Genomic DNA, 22,316 nt, shown 5'->3' with positions numbered 1-22,316 from the left:
AAAGTGCCAAATTTTTTATGTCCATTGTAAACAATAAAATTTCAAGTCTACAAAACGACAAGAAAAATATATGACAAATATGCAATATATAAATTTAAGAAAATAGATGAATACAATCTCTGGGATTTTCTCAAACTTGTAGAGAGTTTCTTTCGATTCTTCTCTTCAAATGCTAATCCAAGGGTTTCGCAACTTGTTCTTGGATCCACTACTAATTCTTTCAAATCTTGATATGGAAGATTTGAAGAATTTCGAAAATATTTGAAAATTCAAGTCTTAATATATAGAAGACCTGAAGAACTTGGAAATGCAGGGCTTTGTAGCTTGGAGCTTTAAAAGACTTCAGCGTATGGGGTGTACCTTTTTGTCTGTCGTGACTTGGTAGAAAGACCCCCTATTTATAGCCGTAGTATGAGTTAGGGTTGAAAACATGTATGCCACTCTACTTGTCTTGCAAGACATGCAATCATATTAGGACTGTACTAATTTAAATATTATCTCTTCATTTTGTATTTATTAATAAAGAGATAATATCAATGAATAGTTTCTTGATTGGCTAAACTTGTAGGAACACATGACGTGGCGTCATCTGATTGGACAAGCAATTGCAGTATATAAGATATCTACATGGATTAAATAAATCTAAATATTATTTCTTCAATAAAGAAATAATTACTTAGATATTTATTCATAATTTTGCCAAATCATAGAGATATGTGACATGGCACAATTTGATTGGCAGAGATATCCCGACAATTTTAATTGGCTGCAATATCTCATCTTGACATGTGGAGAAACATGATTGGCTGCCAAATAGCACAACTTCCAAGCGTGCACGACATATTACAATATCCAATTGGCTAAAAATAAGTCCTAGAAATAATTTATGGACCAATGCTAATTTTAAGAATTAATTAAACTGTCACTATCTATAAATGCCCCCTCAAAACTTGTTTACGAAGAGTAAAACTTAACTTGAACAGACAAGTTTCGACTTTATAATCTCTCAATTTGTTTAAGCAAAACACGTTAATATTCCGGAGATCATAGTATTGAGACAATAAGGAAACCGAACTCTATGCTCCTTTCTACTGCCATTTAAAAATGATGGCCATCAATTTTAATTATAAACATTTGTCTCTAAGAAACTCAATATCTTTATAATATATAAGAAGGCGTTTTGAGGGTCACTGTTCATTGCATTTCATCTGCTCTTCTGGGGGCACTTTTGTTGTTTCAACCTCTTTTTTATTCTTTTTCTTGCAGCTGGTACAATTGGTTGCTGCATTTGTTTAGAAAATATGTCTTTTCTGCCCTTATTACAAGCCTTACCCGGAGGTTAGTAGAATGTGCAGAAGGTCGTAATATTTGGTTGGGGAGTGTTTTGAACATTTGAAAGATGTGACGGGAGAGTTTGACAGAATAGCTCCTTATTACTTTTCTAGCCCTCCAGATTCTGAATATATGGATGTGTTTCCATCTAATTTTGCCTTTTTATGTAATTTAGCTTTTTTAACTTTTTACCCATTCTTGGGGACCGTTTTCCCTCCGAATTCTGTTAGCCATTTCTATCTATTACCAGATATTTGCTGGACCAGGGGCCTGGACGGTTGTCTGACAATCGTCCAGAAACTTTTCATGGCCACGATGTGATGGCCCATCATCAACAACCAAAACGAAGCCACGTCGCAAAGTTATATCAGCTGAAGAAGACGGCGCCGTTTTATTGAGTGGCAATTTTTTAAAAAAAATTTTTGGAAACGGATGGAGCATCATCGTCAAACGGCGTTTGCATACAACAAATTTATCCCTTCCAAATTATTAATGAAAAGTTCATTTTTATCAGAAATCCCCATTTCACTTTCCCCATTTCCCAAACCCTTTCCCCGTTGTCTGCAAATGCAAAAAATCACTCCACAAAAGAACTGTCATTTCACTCTACAAAATCACTCCCATTTCACTCCCCGTTGTCTTCTAAAACAACTGCCTGAATTCCTCCTAAAGAAGACCCAGGGTGTTTTTTGGAGGAGGAGAAACTGCATAATCCAAGGCCCTGGGTGTTGCAATAGTTGGAGATTTCAGATTTAATCGAGGCCAACTGGTGGCACAAGATCAACGAATCCGTTGAATGGCAAGATGGGATCTTTTACACTCTCTGCGCTGCTTATGCCCTTGTCTCTTCTGTTGCCCTTGTAATGTTTATCCACAACATTGATACTCTTTATTTCTTTACATTTTTTTTAATTTTATGGGATTTTCGAGTTAATTTCTTATTTTAGTGAGTCTTGAAGTTTCACATTAGTTTTTGTGGGATGGATTTAAGAAATTTTGGAGCTTTGTTTATTTCGAGCTGGTTAGCTCAGCTGAGCAGTTAAAAGTGTTGAAATTATGCTTGTAAAAAAGTTATCTTTTTTATTTTTCTTCTTTAGGTTGCGAGCTTAGTTAGTTTACGTACAACATATATATCAGTTTGTACACATAAAACAATAACATGTAAATGTTATTAAATCAAGAGATCGCCGTAATGTATACCAACTAAAATACACCGTGTACCAGAATAATAAATGATGTCAAAACTAAACAACAGGTGATAAATAATTGTAACTTGTACGATTTAAAAAATAAATGTGAGCAAATAACCCTTTTGAGGAGGTTCGTTGTTTCAAGAGAAAAGAACTAGTAATTTCTCATCCGGCCAAAAGGTAAACACCGGGAAGAGCGCATTCCTCTCATCCTCTAGCCTCCCTGCAGATCTAGACAATCTTGTGGGTTCGACACTGGGGTTTCCCAAGCAATGCTTCCCATTGAAATATCTAGGGGTGCCCCTTGCCCGTGGGAGAATGGGGGCGGTAATCTTCGACCCCCTCCTAGCAAACCTACGCGCACGTCTCTTCCATTGGAGCTCGAAACTTCTGAGTATGGGAGGTAAGGTTATCCTCCTCAGGCACGTACTTAGCTCGCTTCCCCTATTTTTATTACAAGCGCTTTGTCCCCCAAAATCCGTCTTGGTGGCTATGGGTAGGATTTGCAACTCCTTTCTATGGGATTTAAATGTAGAGTCGCGGAGGGTGCATTGGGCGGCGTGGGAAAAGTTGTGTTTCCCAGTTAGGCCTGCAGGCGACTCGAGCTGCTCGCGAGCAGCTCGAGTCAAAGCTCGGCTCGAGCTCGTGTTGACCGAGCTCGAGCCGAGCTCGAGCCGTTCGTTAAGACAAACGAGGTGAGCTCGAGCCTTCGTTTCTTTGGCTCGATAGTTCGACGAGCCGCTCGTTAGGCTCGAGTCAGTGTGAAATTACAAATATACCCCTGAATCAATTAAAATTTACAATTTCCTCTATTAGGTTAGGTTACCCAATTTTCTTTCTTCACTTCCTTGGATCAATCTTCTTCCTCTGGCTCCGCCGACCGACTGTCCCACTGCCAAACTCCTAATTCGTACTTCCGCTACCGCCATCTCTGCTAGCTCCACCTCCACCACTTCCGCTAGCTCCTCAGCAACCTCCAAGTTTTCTCTGCTGACTGTCCTCAGTCCTAACTCTGTCGCAAGTGCAGCTCCAATGAGCGGGGGCACTCGGGTCCCTTACCTGAGAATCGAAAACACCAGATTCATCCCAGTATGCACGGAGCCAGAAAGGCAACCTTCTTGAAACCATGGGAAGTCCCAAACTCCCAATTCCCCGTTACTGCCATATCTGCTTCTACTAGCTCCATCTCCAGTTTCTCCACCGCTTCCACCAGCTCCACATAGGCAACCCAACCAGCTTTTCGGAACCCAACCACTTCAACGAGGCTGACTGACGAACCCAACCAGCTTCTCAGTGAATTCCTATCTCCGGATTTTTTCTAAGCTTTTCCAGCGAGCAAGTGCGCAACCCACCGAGCTTTTGTGCTTTGAGCGTGCAATGCGCAGATTGGTAAGCTCTTTTTCCCTGATACGTGCAATTTCTCACTTGCTTATTGTAAAATATGTATTCATATTTGTTGTGTTAATGTTCTTGTGCTCATTCTAATTCTTGTTGTTTCAAATGCATGGCTTCCAATCTATGCTTAAATTCATGCTGCAGTACTATAGATAAATTGCGTATATTTTCATCTCTGAGCTACACTCATTTAATTTTCTCCCCTTTTCCTATTCTCGTCTTCATTCTTCTTTTTACTTTTTCTGGAATGGAGGAGGCCATGGATCTACTCTTGTTGCTTTCCTTCTTGTGGTGCTAAAACTGCCTAAACAAGAAAATAACCAGGGAGCAATTTGAGTTTAATTCGGCAGTTTTGGTCTGCTCATGATATATGTCATATGGAGATTTGAGAAAGTGAAGAACGATTTTCAAATGGACTATGTTTTCTAATTTTGTACTGTCATGATTTGCCGATTTTAGATGTAAAGTTGAACTCAGTTGTTGCTGGCCATATAAGAATATTCAATGCTGTCAGTCCATTTTCTTTGCCATACATATTGAAACCCTGGAAATGGAGTTAAGTTAATTGAACACTATTATTATTGTATGTCTGCAGGTGATAACTCTTTGATATTAGTTAACTTGTTATTTTTTACATTGAAAATTCATGACCAAACAATGCAATTTTTCTTGTAACTCTATAAATATAATATTCTGTGCCAAAGATTTGATTGGTACATATTTTCTTTATATGTAATTTTCTCTGCTTTGAACGTTCATGGGATGTCAGGGACCTGACTGATTTGGTTGTTTCAGTGTCCTTATTAGGATTTCTCTTTTTTGAGTTTTTAAACATGTCAAATCTTAAGTGATATGCGTGTATTTCACCTAGCCCTGATATAAGGCAACTTCTTGTCTTGTATGTTTTACAATTTAACCTGTATTCACTGCTTATTTTCTGGAATTCTATTGTACATCTCTGTGCTTTTGAAGAGGGAAAACTTTAGGTGCAGCACAACTTCTGTTGGTGTTCAATCTCAGCTGAGTACTCTTGCACAGATCATTAAAACTATTGATCCAAAGCTACACCAACATCTTGGTATTGGCTGCTAACCCTGTTCTCTTCTAGATATTGTTGTAGGATTCAGAGCCTTAGCTTTGTGGTTCTTGCATCTACATGCAGTGTGTAAGAGTTTTCTATGCTAGGCAGATCATTGGCGAGGGATCAGTGGACTTTAAATGGATAGTGGTTATTTAAGTTCCAAGTGGACTAAATATTTAAAGACTCCAATATTTAAATCCATCAGAGCTTAGGGTACAAGATTTACTTTCTGAATATGTTCTGGCCCATATGTTAACTTCATTACTAAAAAGGAAAGCCTCAATTAGAATAAATAAAAGAGATTTCAGAAGTGTGTAAAACTTGTTAACAGTTAAAAAATTCTACAGCAAACTGCATTTAAGATGTTTATGCCAGATCTTCAGTTTCTTTTCTTCTTTTCTAAAGGTTTATACATGCCAGATCTTCAGTTACTGAAGTGGCAAGCCTTGATTGTACCTGAGCAATGGCAATGCTGCGAACTACTAGAACAGAGTTTTGGGATATTCCACATAGTTAATTATCTGTCTCTATCACTTACCCTCACCCCCAAGCTTGTACTTACTATTTCATACTCCTATTCTGTACAAAACAGTGAGGACAAAAAAGAATGTGTTATTCTTTTTGTTCAATCTCATAATTAAATCTCTTTGCTTATTTTTCATTTGCTATCTTCTTTTGATGGATCCACTGTTCCTATTGGTCTTGATGACTTCTCTTAGATGTGTGTCACCCCAAATTAAAGTAAAAAAGAAGATGGACTTTCTTGAAAATAATTACTGCTACTAACTTGTTTCCTAGTAATAGTAATCTGTTTTGGGACTAAAGAATGTTGCTTATGGCTTTTTTTTTTTTTCCTTTTGGTATAGTTAAAAGAAATTGAGAATATAAAATGGATACGTCCAACCAAGAGCAATCTTCACCAATTATTAGATCAGTTGGTGATTCCGCTAGTCCAGTGAATATCATTGACAAGGGTATTGCTGTTAACATTGACGAAGAGCTGGAATTCTCTCTTGGTGATGAAGAATTAGGGAGTGAAGATGAAGCATTAGAAGGTGATACACATGCAACCACTCAAACAATTGTAGAAGAAGCTGCTGCGGATGATGGCTTAGATGCTTTTCGAAAAAAAAAGAGGCAGAAAAAATCAGTAGCATGGGATGACTTTAAAGATGTTGAAGTTGGCCATCAAAAAACTCTCATGTCTGAGTGTATTCATTGCCATGCAAAGTTCAAGAAGACGAAAACTAGTACAACTTCAAGTTTGCTAAGGCATAGGAAGTCATGTGCTATCCGATTGCAAAAACTAAAAAAAGCAACACAACAAACAAAGATCAATTTCCCATCTGCTGATTCTGCCGAAGCTTCTCAAACCTACCTTCACTCCGGGACGTTTGATATGGTAGCCATGAGAGAGGCTACTGCTGAATGGGTGCTTATGCATGAGCATCCATTTTCAATTGTGGAGGAAGAAGGCTTCAATTTGATGCAAAAAAGAGGGATGCCCGAATGGCAAAGAATCAATCGGACTATGAACAAAAATGATTGCACATCAGTTTATGAAAGAGAGAAGACAAAATTGAAGAATCAATTAAAGAAGTCAAGAAAATCAGCTTGACTACAGATCTTTGGAAGTCCAAGAACCAAAAAAATGAGTATATGGTCGTAACCGGGCATTGGATTGATAGCAACTGGAGATTACAGAAACGGGTTCTCAACTTTGTGCACGTCCCTCCTCCACGTCGGGGCATCCAAATTGCGGATGCTATTTTCAAATGTTTAACGGATTGGGGAATTGAGAGTAAGATTTATACAATCTCAGTCGATAATGCCTCAAATAATGACAGTGCACTAAGATGTTTGAAGGACACTTTCTCCAGAAACAAGTGTCTATTAGCAAAAGGAAAGTTATTTCATGTGAGATGTTGTGCTCATATACTGAATTTGATGGTTCAAGACGGACTTAGTCGGATCAAGGAAATAGTTGACACAATCAGGGACAGTGTGGAGTTTATCAATTAGACAGATGGAAGACGCTTGCAATTTGCTGAAATTGTACGCCAACTGCAGTTGCCAGAAAAAATGCTAATTTATGACTGCAAAACAAGGTGGAATTCTACTTATGAGATGCTGACTTGTGCATTGAAGTTTCAAGATGTTTTTCCAAGATACAGAGATAGAGAGCCAAATTATGATTTCTGTCCAACCACAGAAGATTGGGAAAAGGTTTCAAAAGTGTGCGATATTTTAAAAGCTTTTTGGACAGCAACTCATGTGATATCTGGTAGTGATTATCCGACAGCAAATTTATATCTAAATGAAGTTTGTCGGATAAAATTGCTACTAGATAGTAAGGTTGATGATGAAGATGATTTTGTCCGGTCAATGGTGCAAAAGATGAAGCTGAAATTTGATAAGTACTGGGGAGAATGTAACTTATTAATGTTTATAACAGCTATTTTGGATCCCAGATGCAAGATGAGGGTCATAAACTATTGCTTTCCATTACTTTATCCTCCACATGAAGTGCAAAGCAATATAGGCAAGGTTCGACAAGCCTTGTATGACCTATATGATGAATATGTGGAGATACATGTTTCAGGCCAAAGTGGATCATCTTCTCAACTACTAATCGGCAGTGATCACCCAACCAAGAGCAGTAGTAGTGCATCTTCATCAGTGTCTCATGTTTCGGGTATGAGTGAATTTCTGACCCATATTGCTACCGTTGAGAGTGTTCAACCCATCAAGAATGAGTTGGATACCTACTTTGAAGATGGTCTCCTCACAGCTGCAGATGATTCAACGATAGACATCGTGAATTTGGATGCCTTGAAGTGGTGGAAAGACACGACAAAATACAAGATTCTTCCCAAGATGGCTGCTGATATTTTAGCCATTCCAATAAGCACTGTAGCTTCAGAAGCTACATTTAGTGCTGGAACCAGAGTAATCGACTCTACCGTGCTTCCTTGGCTCCAGAAACTGTAGAAATGTTAATGTGTGCTGGAGATTGGTGTCGTAAGCTACACGGGGTGAAGAAAAAGGAAAAGGTAACAAAAAAAAATTATCACACATAATATTTAAATTCGGCCTTACTATTTCTTAATTTCTTTTATTTTATTTTTTTGTTTTTCCAGAAATTGAAGGATAGACAAGAGATTGTGTTGCCTATTTCTTGACTTCGGAGATGTTTGAGGTAATTTACCTTTAATTTTCTATTTAGAGTTTTGTCCAATTCTAACTCATGGTATTAAGATCACAGAGGTTAGTGCAGAATTGCAGATGGTTATAGAACGCTGGTGGAGTGCAATCATATATGCGATGGTTATGTGTTGTGTTGAGTTTGTTCCAGTAGGAAATTAAGGCAGTAGGGGACATCTTGCGCCTAATGCAAGGAGCAATATATTGTTTTCTATTTCTGTTTTTTGTCTTTTTTTTATCAGCTTGTGCAATTGCATGGGAAATTGGTGCCCTTTCGATTACATGGAAGAAACTTTGCTATTCTATTGATCTGTTTTACCATTCTTGCGCAATGCAGCAGGCTAACAATGACTACGATCATGTAGATGAACAAACATCTTATGATGTAGGCACCCTTGTGCTCCTGTTAACTTATGGTTTCTTTAAGGATTCGAAGATTTGATATTCTTTTCATATAGATGAATAATGTCAATAATGATAGTTGCGTGATTTGCTTGTACTAATAAGTTGATTTCTTTCACATGTTTATGAAATTTAATGATGCAAATGGTTTATATCATCTTGGAAATTGTTATACTTTTTGCATCTCACATTTGATCTTCTTTTGTCATGTATTTCATTTGCGTCATCTATAACTCATTGGGTATGAGTTTTCTGTTATTAGTATATCTCCATTTAGTTATCACGCATGAGTTCTGTGTGTATTGCTGGTTATCACGCATTTCATTTCTTTGATTGATGGTTTCATTCTTATTTGGCATTTGCATTTTTGCCAAATCGTTTTTCTTATGATTCTTTTAACCTTTAGGAATTTTCTGGAGTTGGAGTTGGTGGACTAATTCTCGCTTCATGTCATGCCTTGGTTCTTGTGGACAACAAGCTGCTTTTAATTTGTATTAGTGGATATTTGTGGAAATTTGGATAATTTGTATTAGTGGGCATCTGGATATTTTTGGATGATTTGTATTAGTGGATATTTGGACATTTATGATTGTATTAGTGCATAATTTGTAGGCCTCAAGATCAAGAATATGTGAAAAATTGTTATTATCATGCTAAATTTTGTCAAAAATATGCGGACAAAATTGCTGTTTTCTTGCTTAAATTTCCAGAAATTTTCGAGCTATTTTCGAGTTCGAACTCGAGCTCCTAACGAGCTAGAAATCGAGCTGATTTCGAGCTATTCGTGAGCCAGAAAATCGAGCGGAACTCGAGCTATTCGCGAGCCAGAATTCGAGCTAGGCTCGCGAGCTATAAACGAGTCGATCTCGAGTTTTCTTTTTCCTACATCGAGCCGAGCTCGAGCTTTATTTTTTGAGCTCGACGAGCTCGAGCTCGAACTCGAGCTCGCGTATAAATAAGTGTAGCTCGACTCGATAAATTCAAAACTCGATTCGGCTCGGCTCGTTTGCACCCCTATTCCCAGTGCAGGAGGGTGGTTTGGGAGTTCGCTCCTTTCGGGATTCTGCTAGGGCCTTTGCTTGCAAGTCCTGGTGGCAACTACGTAAGAACGACTCACTATGGGCAGATTTTATGCATAAAAAGTATATCAAGGGCACGCACCCTTCGATCGTGGCGGTGGATCGGCCCCCGGCTTCGTGGAGGCGCCTGCTAGCTGTTCGGGAGTTTGCGGAGTCACAGATACGATGGTGCTTAGGGAAGGGATTCGTCGATTTCTGGTATGATGCCTGGTGTGGCGACCTCCCTCTGGCACTGGAGATGGGTGTGTCGGATCCTCCCCATTTCCTAGTGGGTGAGTTTTTTACATCTCAAGGGTGGAACGTTTCGAGGTTGAGGGAGTGGGTACCAAAAGCCGTGGCTCAGCGGATCGCTACCATCCTTTTTTCCCCGGAGCAGGATGACGTGATGGTTTGGGTTCCGTCGCCTAACGGGGATTTCTCTGTGTCCTTGGCATGGGAGGCAATTCGGCCTAAGCGTAGTATCTCTCTGGTTGACCACTATGTGTGGGGCCCAGTGGTGCCGTTGAAAGTTTCCTTCTTCGCATGGCGATTGCTGCGGCGGTGGCTCCCTCTTGATTGTATTCTGCAGGGCAAGGGAGTAACGTTAGTCTCTCGATGTAATTGCTGCCAGCAGTCGCAGGAGACAGTTTCTCACCTTTTCCTGCATGGCACGGTGGCAAAAGCAGTTTGGGAACATTTTCTCAAGACCTTCGGATTATTTCCGGCTAACTCGAGTAGTGTAGCTTCGATGTTGACGCACTGGTTTCTCTCTCACTCCAAGGTTTCGGCAGTACATGTGCGGGTTCTGGTTCCCCTATTGGTTCTCTGGTTCATCTGGAAGAGTAGGAACTTGGCAAGGTTTCAGGCAGGCATTTTTACCCCATCTCAGGTGATCTCCCAGATAGAAGAGTTTTTGGGACAGATGGGTAGGGCTCGTGCTTTCGCGAGGCCCTCTTTTGCAGGTGATCGGGACTGCCCGTGGGCGAGCCTCTGCAACCCTACAAGGCGAGATATGGGGGCGATGCTGGTCTCTTGGGAAAAGCCACCGATGGGCTGGCTCAAGCTCAACTCTGATGCTAGTGTAATCAATGGTAAGGCGGCTGGTGGAGGGGTTTTGCGCGACCACTGGGGGAGGGTGGTTTGGGCGTACTATAAGGAGTTTGGGGACTTGGATGTGCTAGCAGCGGAAGCCCAATCCCTTCTTTTCGGTCTCCAATTGTGCGTGGATCGAGGTGTTAGCTCATTGATTGTGGAATCGGACTCAAGGGTACTAGTGCAGCTCGTGGGTTCGAAAGCCTTGTCAAAGTGGCCATTGTGCGCTGTTTTGCGAGCGATCACACACCACATTGGACGTCTGGAGGCAACCCTCCTTCATGTTTTTCGAGAAGCCAATGCGGTGGCGGATGCATTAGCTTCCCTGCAATTGGGAGAGCATCGGTTGTTTGAGTCACTCACGACCCTTCCATTCAAAGCCAGAGGGGAGGCACGACTGGATTGCCATGGAGTTCCCCGTATCCGCGCTGGAAGATGTTGAACAGGAGCAACTGCTTTCTCTTTCTTGCCACTATTTGGTCTTTCTGTCATGTAACCTCTTTTGATTCTAATAAAAGCTAGAATTTATTTAAAAAAAAAACTAGTAATTTCTCTGTAATGTCTCCTGTAATATCTCCTAGTGGAACAGCACAGGCTTTTGCAAAAGAACTTATTGATTCCATTATGGAAACTGTTGTTAGGATTTTCGGTTAGATATGAGTACCTTTCTTTTCTTTAATTTAATACCTGTAATTACTTCACTACTTTCTGAACAAATCATTATGATTGCAGAAAACCATGTTATTGTTGGAAAGCTTCTTGAGACAAAAGCTGCCCAGCAGGTTGACTTGAATACACCCAAATCCATAGTTGGAGATTCCAAGTGGAACCCTAATCCTGAGGCATCACATGATACTGGCGGTTATAGCATTGGCTTCTCGCTGACTGTTTTACAGGTAGGTCTCTTATGCTTGTGATTTTTTTGTTAAGGTTGAATTTCTTACTCTGGTGAAGTGCTTCTGCAATCTTTGCAAGAGCAAAGTTTGTATCTCATCTTCATTTGTCTTGACTGAATAGTATTTGCCATCAAATTGGAGTTAGTTGTAGTTCATCTACTTCTCATCTCTCCTTGCCTATGTAGAGTTTGTTTTTATTCTCAATTTGCATCATGAAAAAATCAATTGGACCATGCTGTCTTGCATAACTTAAGGCTAGTACATGAGTCATGAAAAGTGTGTGATTGTTAAAAGTTCTTAACTCATAATCTAGTAGAGGAATAAAATTCAGGTAGTTTTATTTTAAATCTGTACAAAACTTCTGTTGCAACCACAATTTCCCATTCTTATTTAGTTAATTTTACCATTGAATGCCTGTAAGGCATTATATTTGTCACTAGTATCAAACTCCACAGTCCTCTTTCTCGGTGTCTTCCACATACTTCCCTTCAATCTTGACACTCTTGTACCACTTAGCACAAGCCATGTAGACTGCCAAATCTATTATGGTTAGACCAGCCAAGAGGAAGTAAAACCTGTCCAAATGACCATTGTTAAGGTTTATTGGGATCCAACCAGGCATGTCATCTCTGGCAGATATTCTCATGACCATGCTCAATAGAAAAGACTGCTAACATAGTTTCCCAGGGAAATCGAGGTCATGCAAAGTGCACTGCCAAAGCTTTTAAGTCCATCAGGAGCTCGATCGTTAAAGAACTCCAGTTCGCCTATGTACATGAAAACTTCTGAAGCACCTATTAAAGCATATTGAGGGACCTGCCAGACGATGCTCAATGAGCTTGAGCCTTCACAGTTTGTGTGATCTATTCTAGCATATTTTCGCCTATAATTCTCCACAGTCTCTGCCAAAGAACATTGCCATTACTGCTATTACGAATCCAATCCCTATTCTTTGAAGCTCTGTGAGCCCTTTGGAATCTTTAGTCTCAGTGAGGTCTTTAGCACCACTCTTCTTAATCTTGATTACTATTGGATCCAGGACTCTCCTGTAGAAAAATATGACAACTGCCATGCTCAATATGTCAAAGCTAGACATGCTCGCAGGAGGGATCTCGAAGTTCCACATCTTTGTCTTCATGGCTGCACCTTGCTCAACAAATATGGATGCCATCTGAGTAAATACCACTGAATAAATTATAGTGCATAGCCAAATTGGCAGTAGTCTTAGTAAGCACTTAACTTCTTCAACTTGAGAAATAGGGCATAGACACCACTAGTTATAATATCCTCGTTTCTTGTTGAAATCTCTTGAAGCAATGAATGTAGCTGTATCCAAGAACCTGTGGTACACTAGGCAATCCTGACTTATGATTTGATCAAACAAATTCTATAAAGTTAGGAGCAGACTTGTAGTTAGATTGGCTTCTATTGGGCATCAAAAGGTTTTAGAACTTACTTGAAACCATGGGTGTGGAGCATCTTTCTCGAACCAGTTGCAGAACTTTCCTTTCCTTCAACTTCAAATAATTCATCATCACTTTGTGGCCCCTCCACTCTCTAGTTCCTTATTGCTGCTACTATTACTTGGGTAAACCTGGAAATAGGATTTCCATAGGGGCTGAAATGCCTGTATCTTGTGGTGCCTACGAGGAAGAGTACCAATGCTGCCAAGGCAGATGCAGTAGATGCCCAAAACCTTATTGCCCACATTTCCGAATTCTCATAGTAGCCCAAAATGATGTTGAGACCTGCATGATGTTGAAACCTGCATGCCTATTTGTTTAATGTCCTTTCTGACCTAATCAATAGTAAGCTACGATTTGGATGCCTTAACCGGAAAGATATGCGGGAGAAGCATTGGGTATCAGATAGGGTAAGCCATGAGAAAAATCAAATTTTTTTTATTTGACTAATTTACTTACTGTAGTTGTGGAGATAGTTTCACCTTTAGGAATGCTAAAAAATTTTGCACTTATACTCACCCCTCTTTTAGGTCATTGATATGTATGCAAGGTTATTGAATATGGATGTGAGTAAAAGACCGATGAAGGTTAAGAGGTACATTGTCGAGACATGTGTTGTTGTAAGTATAATGGTCAACTTTTTTTTACCACCAACTAACACCATGCATATACAGTTTCACTCATTGCTAGTTTAGTTAGAAAATTTGATTCCAATATTTAATAAATAGTATGAATTACTCGTGCAATTTCTAACTATCCTATGACTTTCGATCCAATTTCATTAATTTGTTGGGCAAGCTGCCATTCAACGTGTAGACCGATTTGAGAAAATGTCTGATGATGACCTATATTCGCAATTGAACAAGTGGTTCAAAATAAGAGAAGATAATGCTTCAAGTCTAGCAAATGCCGATATCGTGAGCAATCTCTTATAACTGCTCAAAACAAATATCTTTTATTTTATATCAAATACGTTGCATTTGTAAAGTCTAACACATTACATTTTCAGACACTGGTTCCAGTGGTGAACAAAAGTCACTGGTTTGTATACTCATTTGATATTGCACAAGGCATTGTTCATCTCCTTGACTCATGAGTTGGTTCGTCACGGGTTCGAGAGACTAACATCTTACGACGGCTGGTGAAATCTAAATACTATTTATAACTTGCATTTTAATGCATCTGTTCCATGGCTTTAAATTATATAACTAGTGTGAAAGTGTAATCAGTAAAATTATATTTGTATGTTGCAGAAGCAAACCTTGGGATTAATAATGGCAAAACAATTTGATAAGTCGATGGATTTCAAGGAATTTACCTTGCAAGTCGCAGATGTACCTCAACAGTCTCTACACAATAGGTATATGTACTGTAAATAAGAGTTTATTTATATTTTATCTTGGAATATAACTAAATACTAAGTTATATTATTAGGATGGTAAGGTAAAACTTGTATGTCCAATTATCTGGTTCTCACGACAATGTATACCTCGTGTTTCAACTATGATTGTGGTGTGTTCATAAGGAAATTTCTGGAGTACTAGAATAGAAGATTAAGCATACGCATTACGGAGATATATATATTATTTTGATTTATAGAATTTTTTGGTAGAAAGTATTTTTATGATGACTTATGTATGGTGCTGATTATTTCAATGCTTGGATAGGATAACATGTGGAAGTATCGAGTGCAATATGTGTCTATGATGGTTGCAACTGAGCATAACAAATGGGCCGAATCCATCCTTGAGTTGTTAAATATCCCTCCCTGACAAAAAAATCAGTTGTAATAAATGATGACAAATATCTAGTAATTTATAGCTGTGTTGCGTAGAATTTTGTACTTGTGTTGTGTAGAATTATCTCATTTTGGGATTACTGTTGGGAGCAAAGTTCATTAGTTATGAAGTTTTTACTACTAGGGGGACATGTAGAATTTTTTGTTGGGAGCAAAGTTCATTACTGTTAATACGTGTAGAATTTTTTGTTTGTGGTAGATAGGGTTGGCACATCACGATTAATATATAACTTCTTGTAATAAATTAAAGAGATGTAAATGGTCTAAAACTATTTTGCATTGATTGCAATTGTCAAACTACTATCTAATATAAAAAGAAAACTATCATTTTAGTATTACATTGTTCCAATCCAGTTCCAAAAGGGGCACAACATACATCATCTTAGCATACATATTCATAGAAGGCAATTAGCTTCTACCCATTTATATCGTAGGTAGTTGCACTTCTTCGTCGCTTATATGTATGGGAGTACTGCTCTTTGACCTTTCCACAGAAGCCACAATGGAGGTCTGGCAATCATTGAAACAAGTAATAAATTATTTAAATCAAATATTCAGTGTTCATAAAAGCATGCCCTACAATAGTCTTGTAGCAAGGTTAGAATAATTCTAAATAATAACTTTAAATAAATTTTTTTAAAGAATTACTGACCATTAAGAATTTAGTGAATGAGTTGTACTTTGTCTTGCTCACAGGATCGTTAGGAATCAAAAGTGGGAGATTGTTACGATCTTGAATGCAGATATTATGAGCAGCCAGTATTTGAGGAGTGATTCCGGGTTCACCGGACTAGATTTCAGTATTGTACTGAATAAGATAATGTAAATTTGTCCAAAATCTTGATTATCCACACAAGTGCAATATCTCACTTTCCATCCTACAAGACTGCATATCTGAGTGAATAACTGGGGATGATCCAAAATTTGATTCACTGAATGACTGTTATCACGAGTAGCACATTACATTAGTTGCAAAGTCATACTATCACTGTGTATAACAGCAAAATAACTACAAGTAAAAACTAAATACATATTGTGTCCAAAATTTAAGATGCTATGATATACGAAAATTATGATGCAAATGTGTACGTAATGTATAACAACGTGTTCAACTGGATTAACAATATGTAAACAAAAATCAATCGAAATTAGTCTAAACAAAAATCAAAATTCAGTACATACGTGACCGTAAATGAATAAAGTTATACTACAAACTTATGAACTACTATGAATATACACATAACCAATGCATTAAATTGAAGTAATTATGCAACAGATTTGTAAAGGTCTTTTTGTAGTGTGTACAAGATAAAATACGTCGTGTACCAGAATAATAACATGATGTCAAAACTAAACAACGGGTGATAAATAATTGTAACTTGTACGATTTAAAAAATAAATGTGAGCAAATAAATTAATAATCTGTAAAAAATTTTATCCAAAGGTGTAATCATGTGTCCAAATGCAATAACGATATTTCAAAACAAAGTAACCAGTGGTACATGGTATCAATCAATGCGTACAACATAAATATCAGTTTGTACACATAAAACAACATGTAAATGCTATTAAAACAAGAGATCATCGTAATGTGTATCAACTAAAATACACCGTGAAAACTAAACAACGGGTGATAAATAATTGTAACTTGTACGATTTAAAAAATAAATGTGAACAAATAAATTAATAATCTGTAAAAAAATTTATCCAAAGGTGTAATCATGTGTCCAAATGCAATAACGATATTTCAAAACAAAATAACCAGTGGTACATGGTATCAATCAATGCGTACAACATATATATAAGTTTGTACACATAAAATAACAACATGTAAATGCTATTAAATCAAGAGATCGCCGTAATGTGTACCAACTAATATGTACAAAATGTGATATTACTATGTCAAAAATAAATAATATGTGATGAACATCCTATTACTAATATGTATACCTTAATAACCAATGTGAACAAGTAAAACATTAATTTGTAACAACTAAATAACTAACAGTGAATTATAATGCACATTATGTAAAGTATAAAAATAACTACTTACTACCACAAAATTATTCGATGACAAACATTTGCTTAATGTTTGGCTTTGGATAGGTTGATAGGATTCTGATGACTGACAAGAGAAGAATATATAACAACTGAGTCAGCTTATGATAGTAGAGTCAATTAAAATGATATAGTTATGTAAGTCCAAAAATAAGATTTAGTACTAACCATCTCAGGAGTACTTGCCTTCGACAATCTAGAGTTCTTCTTTTGCCTATGAAACCTGTCCACCCAACTACGCAATACTTTTTTAGTTTTTCTGCCACTTCGTTTCTTCAAACCTGTTGGAGTCACAAAGTGGCCAGCTGCATTCTGCACCTGTATTTCCTTACATAGATCCATTGATGCACTATTCTGTGTTATTTCATCTATTTCTCCACAAAATAGCATTTCGACTCTCTTTGACAATTCAAACATTACGCTACCGAGTAACTTTGTAGCAGCTTCTAACATGGTAGCCCTGGTAGCAAGTCTTACCATTTCGGGTGCTAATAGCCTATATCGATGGGAAATAGAGAGAGACGGATCTGATAATATTTCTCTACCCTTGCAATCGACGCTGCCTCTAGATCTTGCCTTCTTTGTCCATCTCTTTGTCACATATTGAGCAAGAATAAACTTTGTTCCAACCATATCATACACCTTTAAAGCATGTTGAACCATTGCTTGTCCTCAAGCAATAAAAAATACAAACCAACAATGATTCAATTTTTGAAAACATATATATGTGTACTATTTCACTTCATTTTCTCAAAAATAAGGTAAACAACCATTATGCAATTATTCAATTAAGCTCAAGTACTCATAATATCAAGTAAAGGAGAGCCAATTATACCGTCATTATAACAAATTCAAATCAATTTTTCATCCTTACCCAATCTTACAAGTAAGTAACTTATATGGTCAATAAAATGCTTTCTAAACTCATGATCATCTTCTTATTCCAATTTAAAGAGGGATTTATTCATATAGTGTAGCTAAATATTACTTAAGTTGTGAAAGTGTCTTTTGACGAGGGGATCGACATTTTTAGATGAAAATCACTGGTTACTCAATATTTCACATATTCAAATTGCTTTACATACTCTTAATTCGAATATCGTTTTATATGAAAATCGACATTTGTTGATGAAGACTTCCGGTTACTAAGTACAAGAATCATTGGAGGAGAACACATCTTATTTTCTTTTTTCTTCTTTTTTTTCATTTTTTCTCTTTTTTTTCATTTTTTCTTCTTTTTTTTTAACAGCAAAGATAATAATAATTTTCTCAAAAGAATAATCATGAGAAGAGTATTGCACTTATTAACCATATTTATCACTTAACTTATAAAATCCAATAAAGAGAAGAAATTTCAATAAATATGCAAAAAAATAGGCATAATTTTCTCCACTTTACAAGATATATTTTCCTATAAGTACACAAATTATAATCACATAATAGTTATTTCCAAATTAAATGAGAAAAGAAGTTTTCAAATCACATATATTTATCTCAAATGTAGAAGAAATTTGAACTACTAATGGTATGAAACTTGTTACCCTTTTGGATAAAATTAAAAAAAAAATTGGAACTTTTTGGAGCAAATTCTCAAATTTGGACAAGATTTTGAAAAAATTTTGAATTTAAACACAAGTCCAATATTTGCAACCAACAAGTCAATCACATACAATGTATATAATCTCAATTCTTCCCCCCACACTTAACATGCACATTGTCCTCAATGTGTAAAAAGGAAAATTAAGATAAAGAAAAGTAATACTCCCCTGTTGTTGCGATCGAAATGTCAAAGCATGAAATTCACGAACCATTGTTTATTTATCTCCAATGCTTCATGCATTCCATTTGATAATCATTAGTAATATTAACCTAAAGATAGAAAATGAGAAACAAATGAAAAACAACAAAATAACTCAACACATAATTTAAACATGACATCACACAAAATAAAATAGTCAAAACATTGGGTTGTCTCCCAATAAGCATTTTTGTTTATAATCGTTGGCTCGACTTTTGCACCTCATTTCTCAAGGAGGTTTTGTTAATGAATAATCCACCAATTTTGGTCGTGGTAGATCATTAAAAGGTGGCTTAATAACAAAAGTCACATGTTCAAATGATATGAGAGGTGGAAGAAACTTACCTATCTCAAGTGAATCATAGATATTATCTTGAACATGCACCACTTGAGTACGCACCAAAGAAACATCTACATAGCTTTCTTGGGCTATAATACCTTTAGAACCTATACAATCAACACATTCTTCAAGAGGGGTGAAAAATGAGTCGTTAAGGTTTACCTCTTGAGGTTCAATGTTAGTTCCAAAGGTACTATCTTGTGAAATGGACATTTCCTCATTGAAACACAAATTGGATTCATCATTTTGATCAAACTATAATCCATTTTCACTTATAATATTCCCACCATTCATAATAGGGTCATTTTGCATATTATTAAAAGAAATAACTTCACACAATACATGTAATTGTTCTTGTATTCTACAAAAGTGAGAGCTTAATTCGTCTAATCTTTCCTCAATCCTATCAAGACCATCGGAAGTCACATTAGCTGGCTTTTCTATGGCTAAATCAAATTGATTAGAAGAATTTTCTACAGCTAGCTCCCAAGATGCATTAGAATCATTAACTAATGGTTCACTTTCTAATTCCCAAGGTAGAGGTGCATTAGCTAACTTCTTTATTGCCAATTCTCAAGATGGTTTTGATTCATAGTGAACACATTCGGATTGGTAATCATATAAACAAAAAGAAACACTATTAGCACATTGATTATCCCAACCATAAGCACAAGAATTATCCCAATTAGGACTATATTGATCAAGATAAGGATTGCAATGCCCAAATTCATCATAATAATCCATATTTTGTGCTTGTCTACATGTATGAATAGCATGATAACCTCCAAACAAGTCACAAATCATTTGATTAGAATTAAAAGCACTAACACTCCTCTTTTCCTCAATCTCATGCATCATGGTGTCCATTTGCACTTTTAACATTATAACATCAAATTTAATCTTTAAACACTTTAAACCATTTTCGAAAGACATACCTTCGGTAATTTCTTGGTTACCTCTATTGAAGGAGTTTTGCACTTGGTAACCATCCATTGCTGATCTTCCACTTCTCATGCATTGTCTCCTCATATTTTTTACTCTCCTTGATCCCCTAAACATGTCTTTAAAATAACTCAAAAATAAGTTTAATCAAGAAGAATAGATAACTCTAACATAAAACAATACAAAAATACAAAAAAAATATAAAAACTCACAAAGACACTAAAAATAAAAATTGAGACAATAGACACAACAAACACAAGAAAAACAAGTAAAAATGTCTAAATTAATAAAGTTGCTTTTAGCACCGACATTGACAAATCGTTCCCCGACAACGGCGCCAAAAATTTGACGTGCGCGGGGTATATATATACAATTAGCTCATTCACAATTAAATTTTACATTTATAAATTTCTAAATATCCATACGCGATTTATCGCAAGTATATGAATCGTGAGCGAGTATAGGGTATTAAGGGTCAATCCCACAGAGAAAATTGCAATTACCGGTGATTTTCGAACTCTTTTATTATCTAGACTATAAGCATAAAGTAAAAGTAATAAAATTAACACTAGAAAGCTTCTAGAGATATGGAATTCCTTACTACTCTTGCAAATGAGATTACCGACTAAGTGAATGCTATTATCTTGACTAGTTATGGCGTAATTTTCTAATATATGTGAAACTTACTCTCGTAGTGAATCAACTATACTTGTAATTAAACCATACCTACTCTCGTGGTTATGAAATTAACTACAAGTTCATTTCTTCTATGAAATTACATGAAACAAGTCACTTAAGCCACATAGATGCACCTCTACTTTCGTAAGTGTACTCCCTAAACTTATCACTTCTTTGAACTAGTGTTAAATTTCAATTTTCATTGCAAACTTTGTGACGCCCCCACTTCTCCCTAAGGCGAACCAAAGGGTATCCGCGGGACGCTTGCCCAACTTTCACCAGAATTCAAACAATCACCATTCAAGCTTATAGCGATGCTAGAAGCCAACAACCAAATAATATAAATGCTATTAGTGCGGAAGCGTTCAAACTTAACGAAATATAACAATCATCCAATTCTTACATCGATTTTTCATAATACAGCCCAAAATATACAATATCCCAAAAGTCTAGACAAAAGAGTTGGAACCCTATTACAAGAGTACACAAAAGAGAAATTCCTCCGAATCTCACTCCAAGTACAAATCCTATTAAGGAAAATAAATCTACAGAGTGAGCAAAACGCTCGTGAGGCCAAGAACACACATGCAAACACATTGTTCAAGTAACAACCCCAATTTAACAAGTAAAACATCAATATGGCAATAAATAACAATTCGAGCGGAAAAGTAAGTAGAAACAATTCAAGGATATCGGAGCTCTCAAGAGCTAATTTCCACTTGCTTTGCCAATGTCATTCGTATACCTTCCCGCGATGACACTAGTGCGTGAAAACGCGTATTTCCAATTCAAGCGCGATAAAGTGAAACCTCCAAGAATTTTTTATAACGATATTACTAATAACTATCATTTGAGTATTTAAATATAAAATTACCTATTTTAGAACCATTATACAAGTCTCCAATTTTCCAAACTTATTGTGCTCTCAAACGGTTAAAATTTCCAAACGCGTTTTCACTTTTTCACTAAACGAGTCTCCAAAAAATTAATTTTTGAAACAAGTCACTTTAAAAATAAAATGAAGCTATAATTCCATATAATTAGGTCTAATAGGGATAGAAAATAATATCCGTGGCAAATATCCAAATAAATAAATAATTAAGCCAAAAATAGGGTTTAAAAATAATAATTTTACGAGTCTTCACATCCTCTCCCCCTTAAGAAAATTTCGTTCTCGAAATTTACCTTGATTAATGAATAGGTTTGGATACTTTTCTCGAATTGTTTTCTCGACTTCCTAAGTCGCTTCTTCTAGACCGTGGTTCTTCCAAAGAATTTTTACCAATGGTATCTGTTTATTTCTCAATTCCTTCACCTTTCGGTCCAGAAGTTTTACCGAATTCTTCTCATAGGTTAAGATTTCATCAATCTCAACACTCTCTGGTCGTAAAACGTGAAAGTGGTTTGGATGGTACTTCTTAAGCATGGATACGTGGAATACATTATGAATTCGAGATAAACTCGACAGCAATTCCAACTTATATGCTACACTTCCCACGCGTTGAATAATCTTGTAAGGTCCTACAAACTTCCATTGTAACTTTTTTCCTTTCCTAGACATCAAGCTCGCTTTCAGCGGGGTGATTTTA

The 22,316-nt window shown here is 36.8% G+C and overlaps 1 protein-coding gene and 1 pseudogene across 1 annotated transcript; one reads left to right on the top strand and one right to left on the bottom strand.

Moving 5' to 3' along the window:
- The first annotated feature begins 6,657 nt into the window (after positions 1 to 6,657).
- On the top strand, positions 6,658 to 7,989 carry LOC113774317 (zinc finger BED domain-containing protein RICESLEEPER 1-like). Its single transcript, XM_027318867.1, has 2 exons — positions 6,658 to 6,915; positions 7,021 to 7,989. The coding sequence occupies exons 1-2, from the start codon at positions 6,658 to 6,660 to the stop codon at positions 7,987 to 7,989; spliced, it is 1,227 nt and encodes a 408-aa protein (XP_027174668.1).
- Positions 7,990 to 12,092: 4,103 nt separating this feature from the next.
- LOC113774315 lies at positions 12,093 to 17,632 on the bottom strand (annotated as a pseudogene).
- Positions 17,633 to 22,316: the final 4,684 nt, after the last annotated feature.

Source organism: Coffea eugenioides, chromosome 6 (assembly GCF_003713205.1).
Source record: "Coffea eugenioides isolate CCC68of chromosome 6, Ceug_1.0, whole genome shotgun sequence".
NCBI classification, from domain to species: Eukaryota; Viridiplantae; Streptophyta; class Magnoliopsida; order Gentianales; family Rubiaceae; genus Coffea; species Coffea eugenioides.
The sequence above is the reverse complement of the archived record's forward strand: the minus strand, read 5'-3'. Positions and strand labels throughout refer to the sequence as shown.

Bases quoted from the DNA above. Each gene is read 5' to 3' on its own strand.
- LOC113774317 (XM_027318867.1), top strand. From the start codon at position 6,658: ATGGTCGTAACCGGGCATTGGATTGATAGCAACTGGAGATTACAGAAA. The intron at 6,916-7,020 runs GTGAGATGTTGT...TTTATCAATTAG, and splicing joins CAAAAGGAAAGTTATTTCAT to ACAGATGGAAGACGCTTGCA.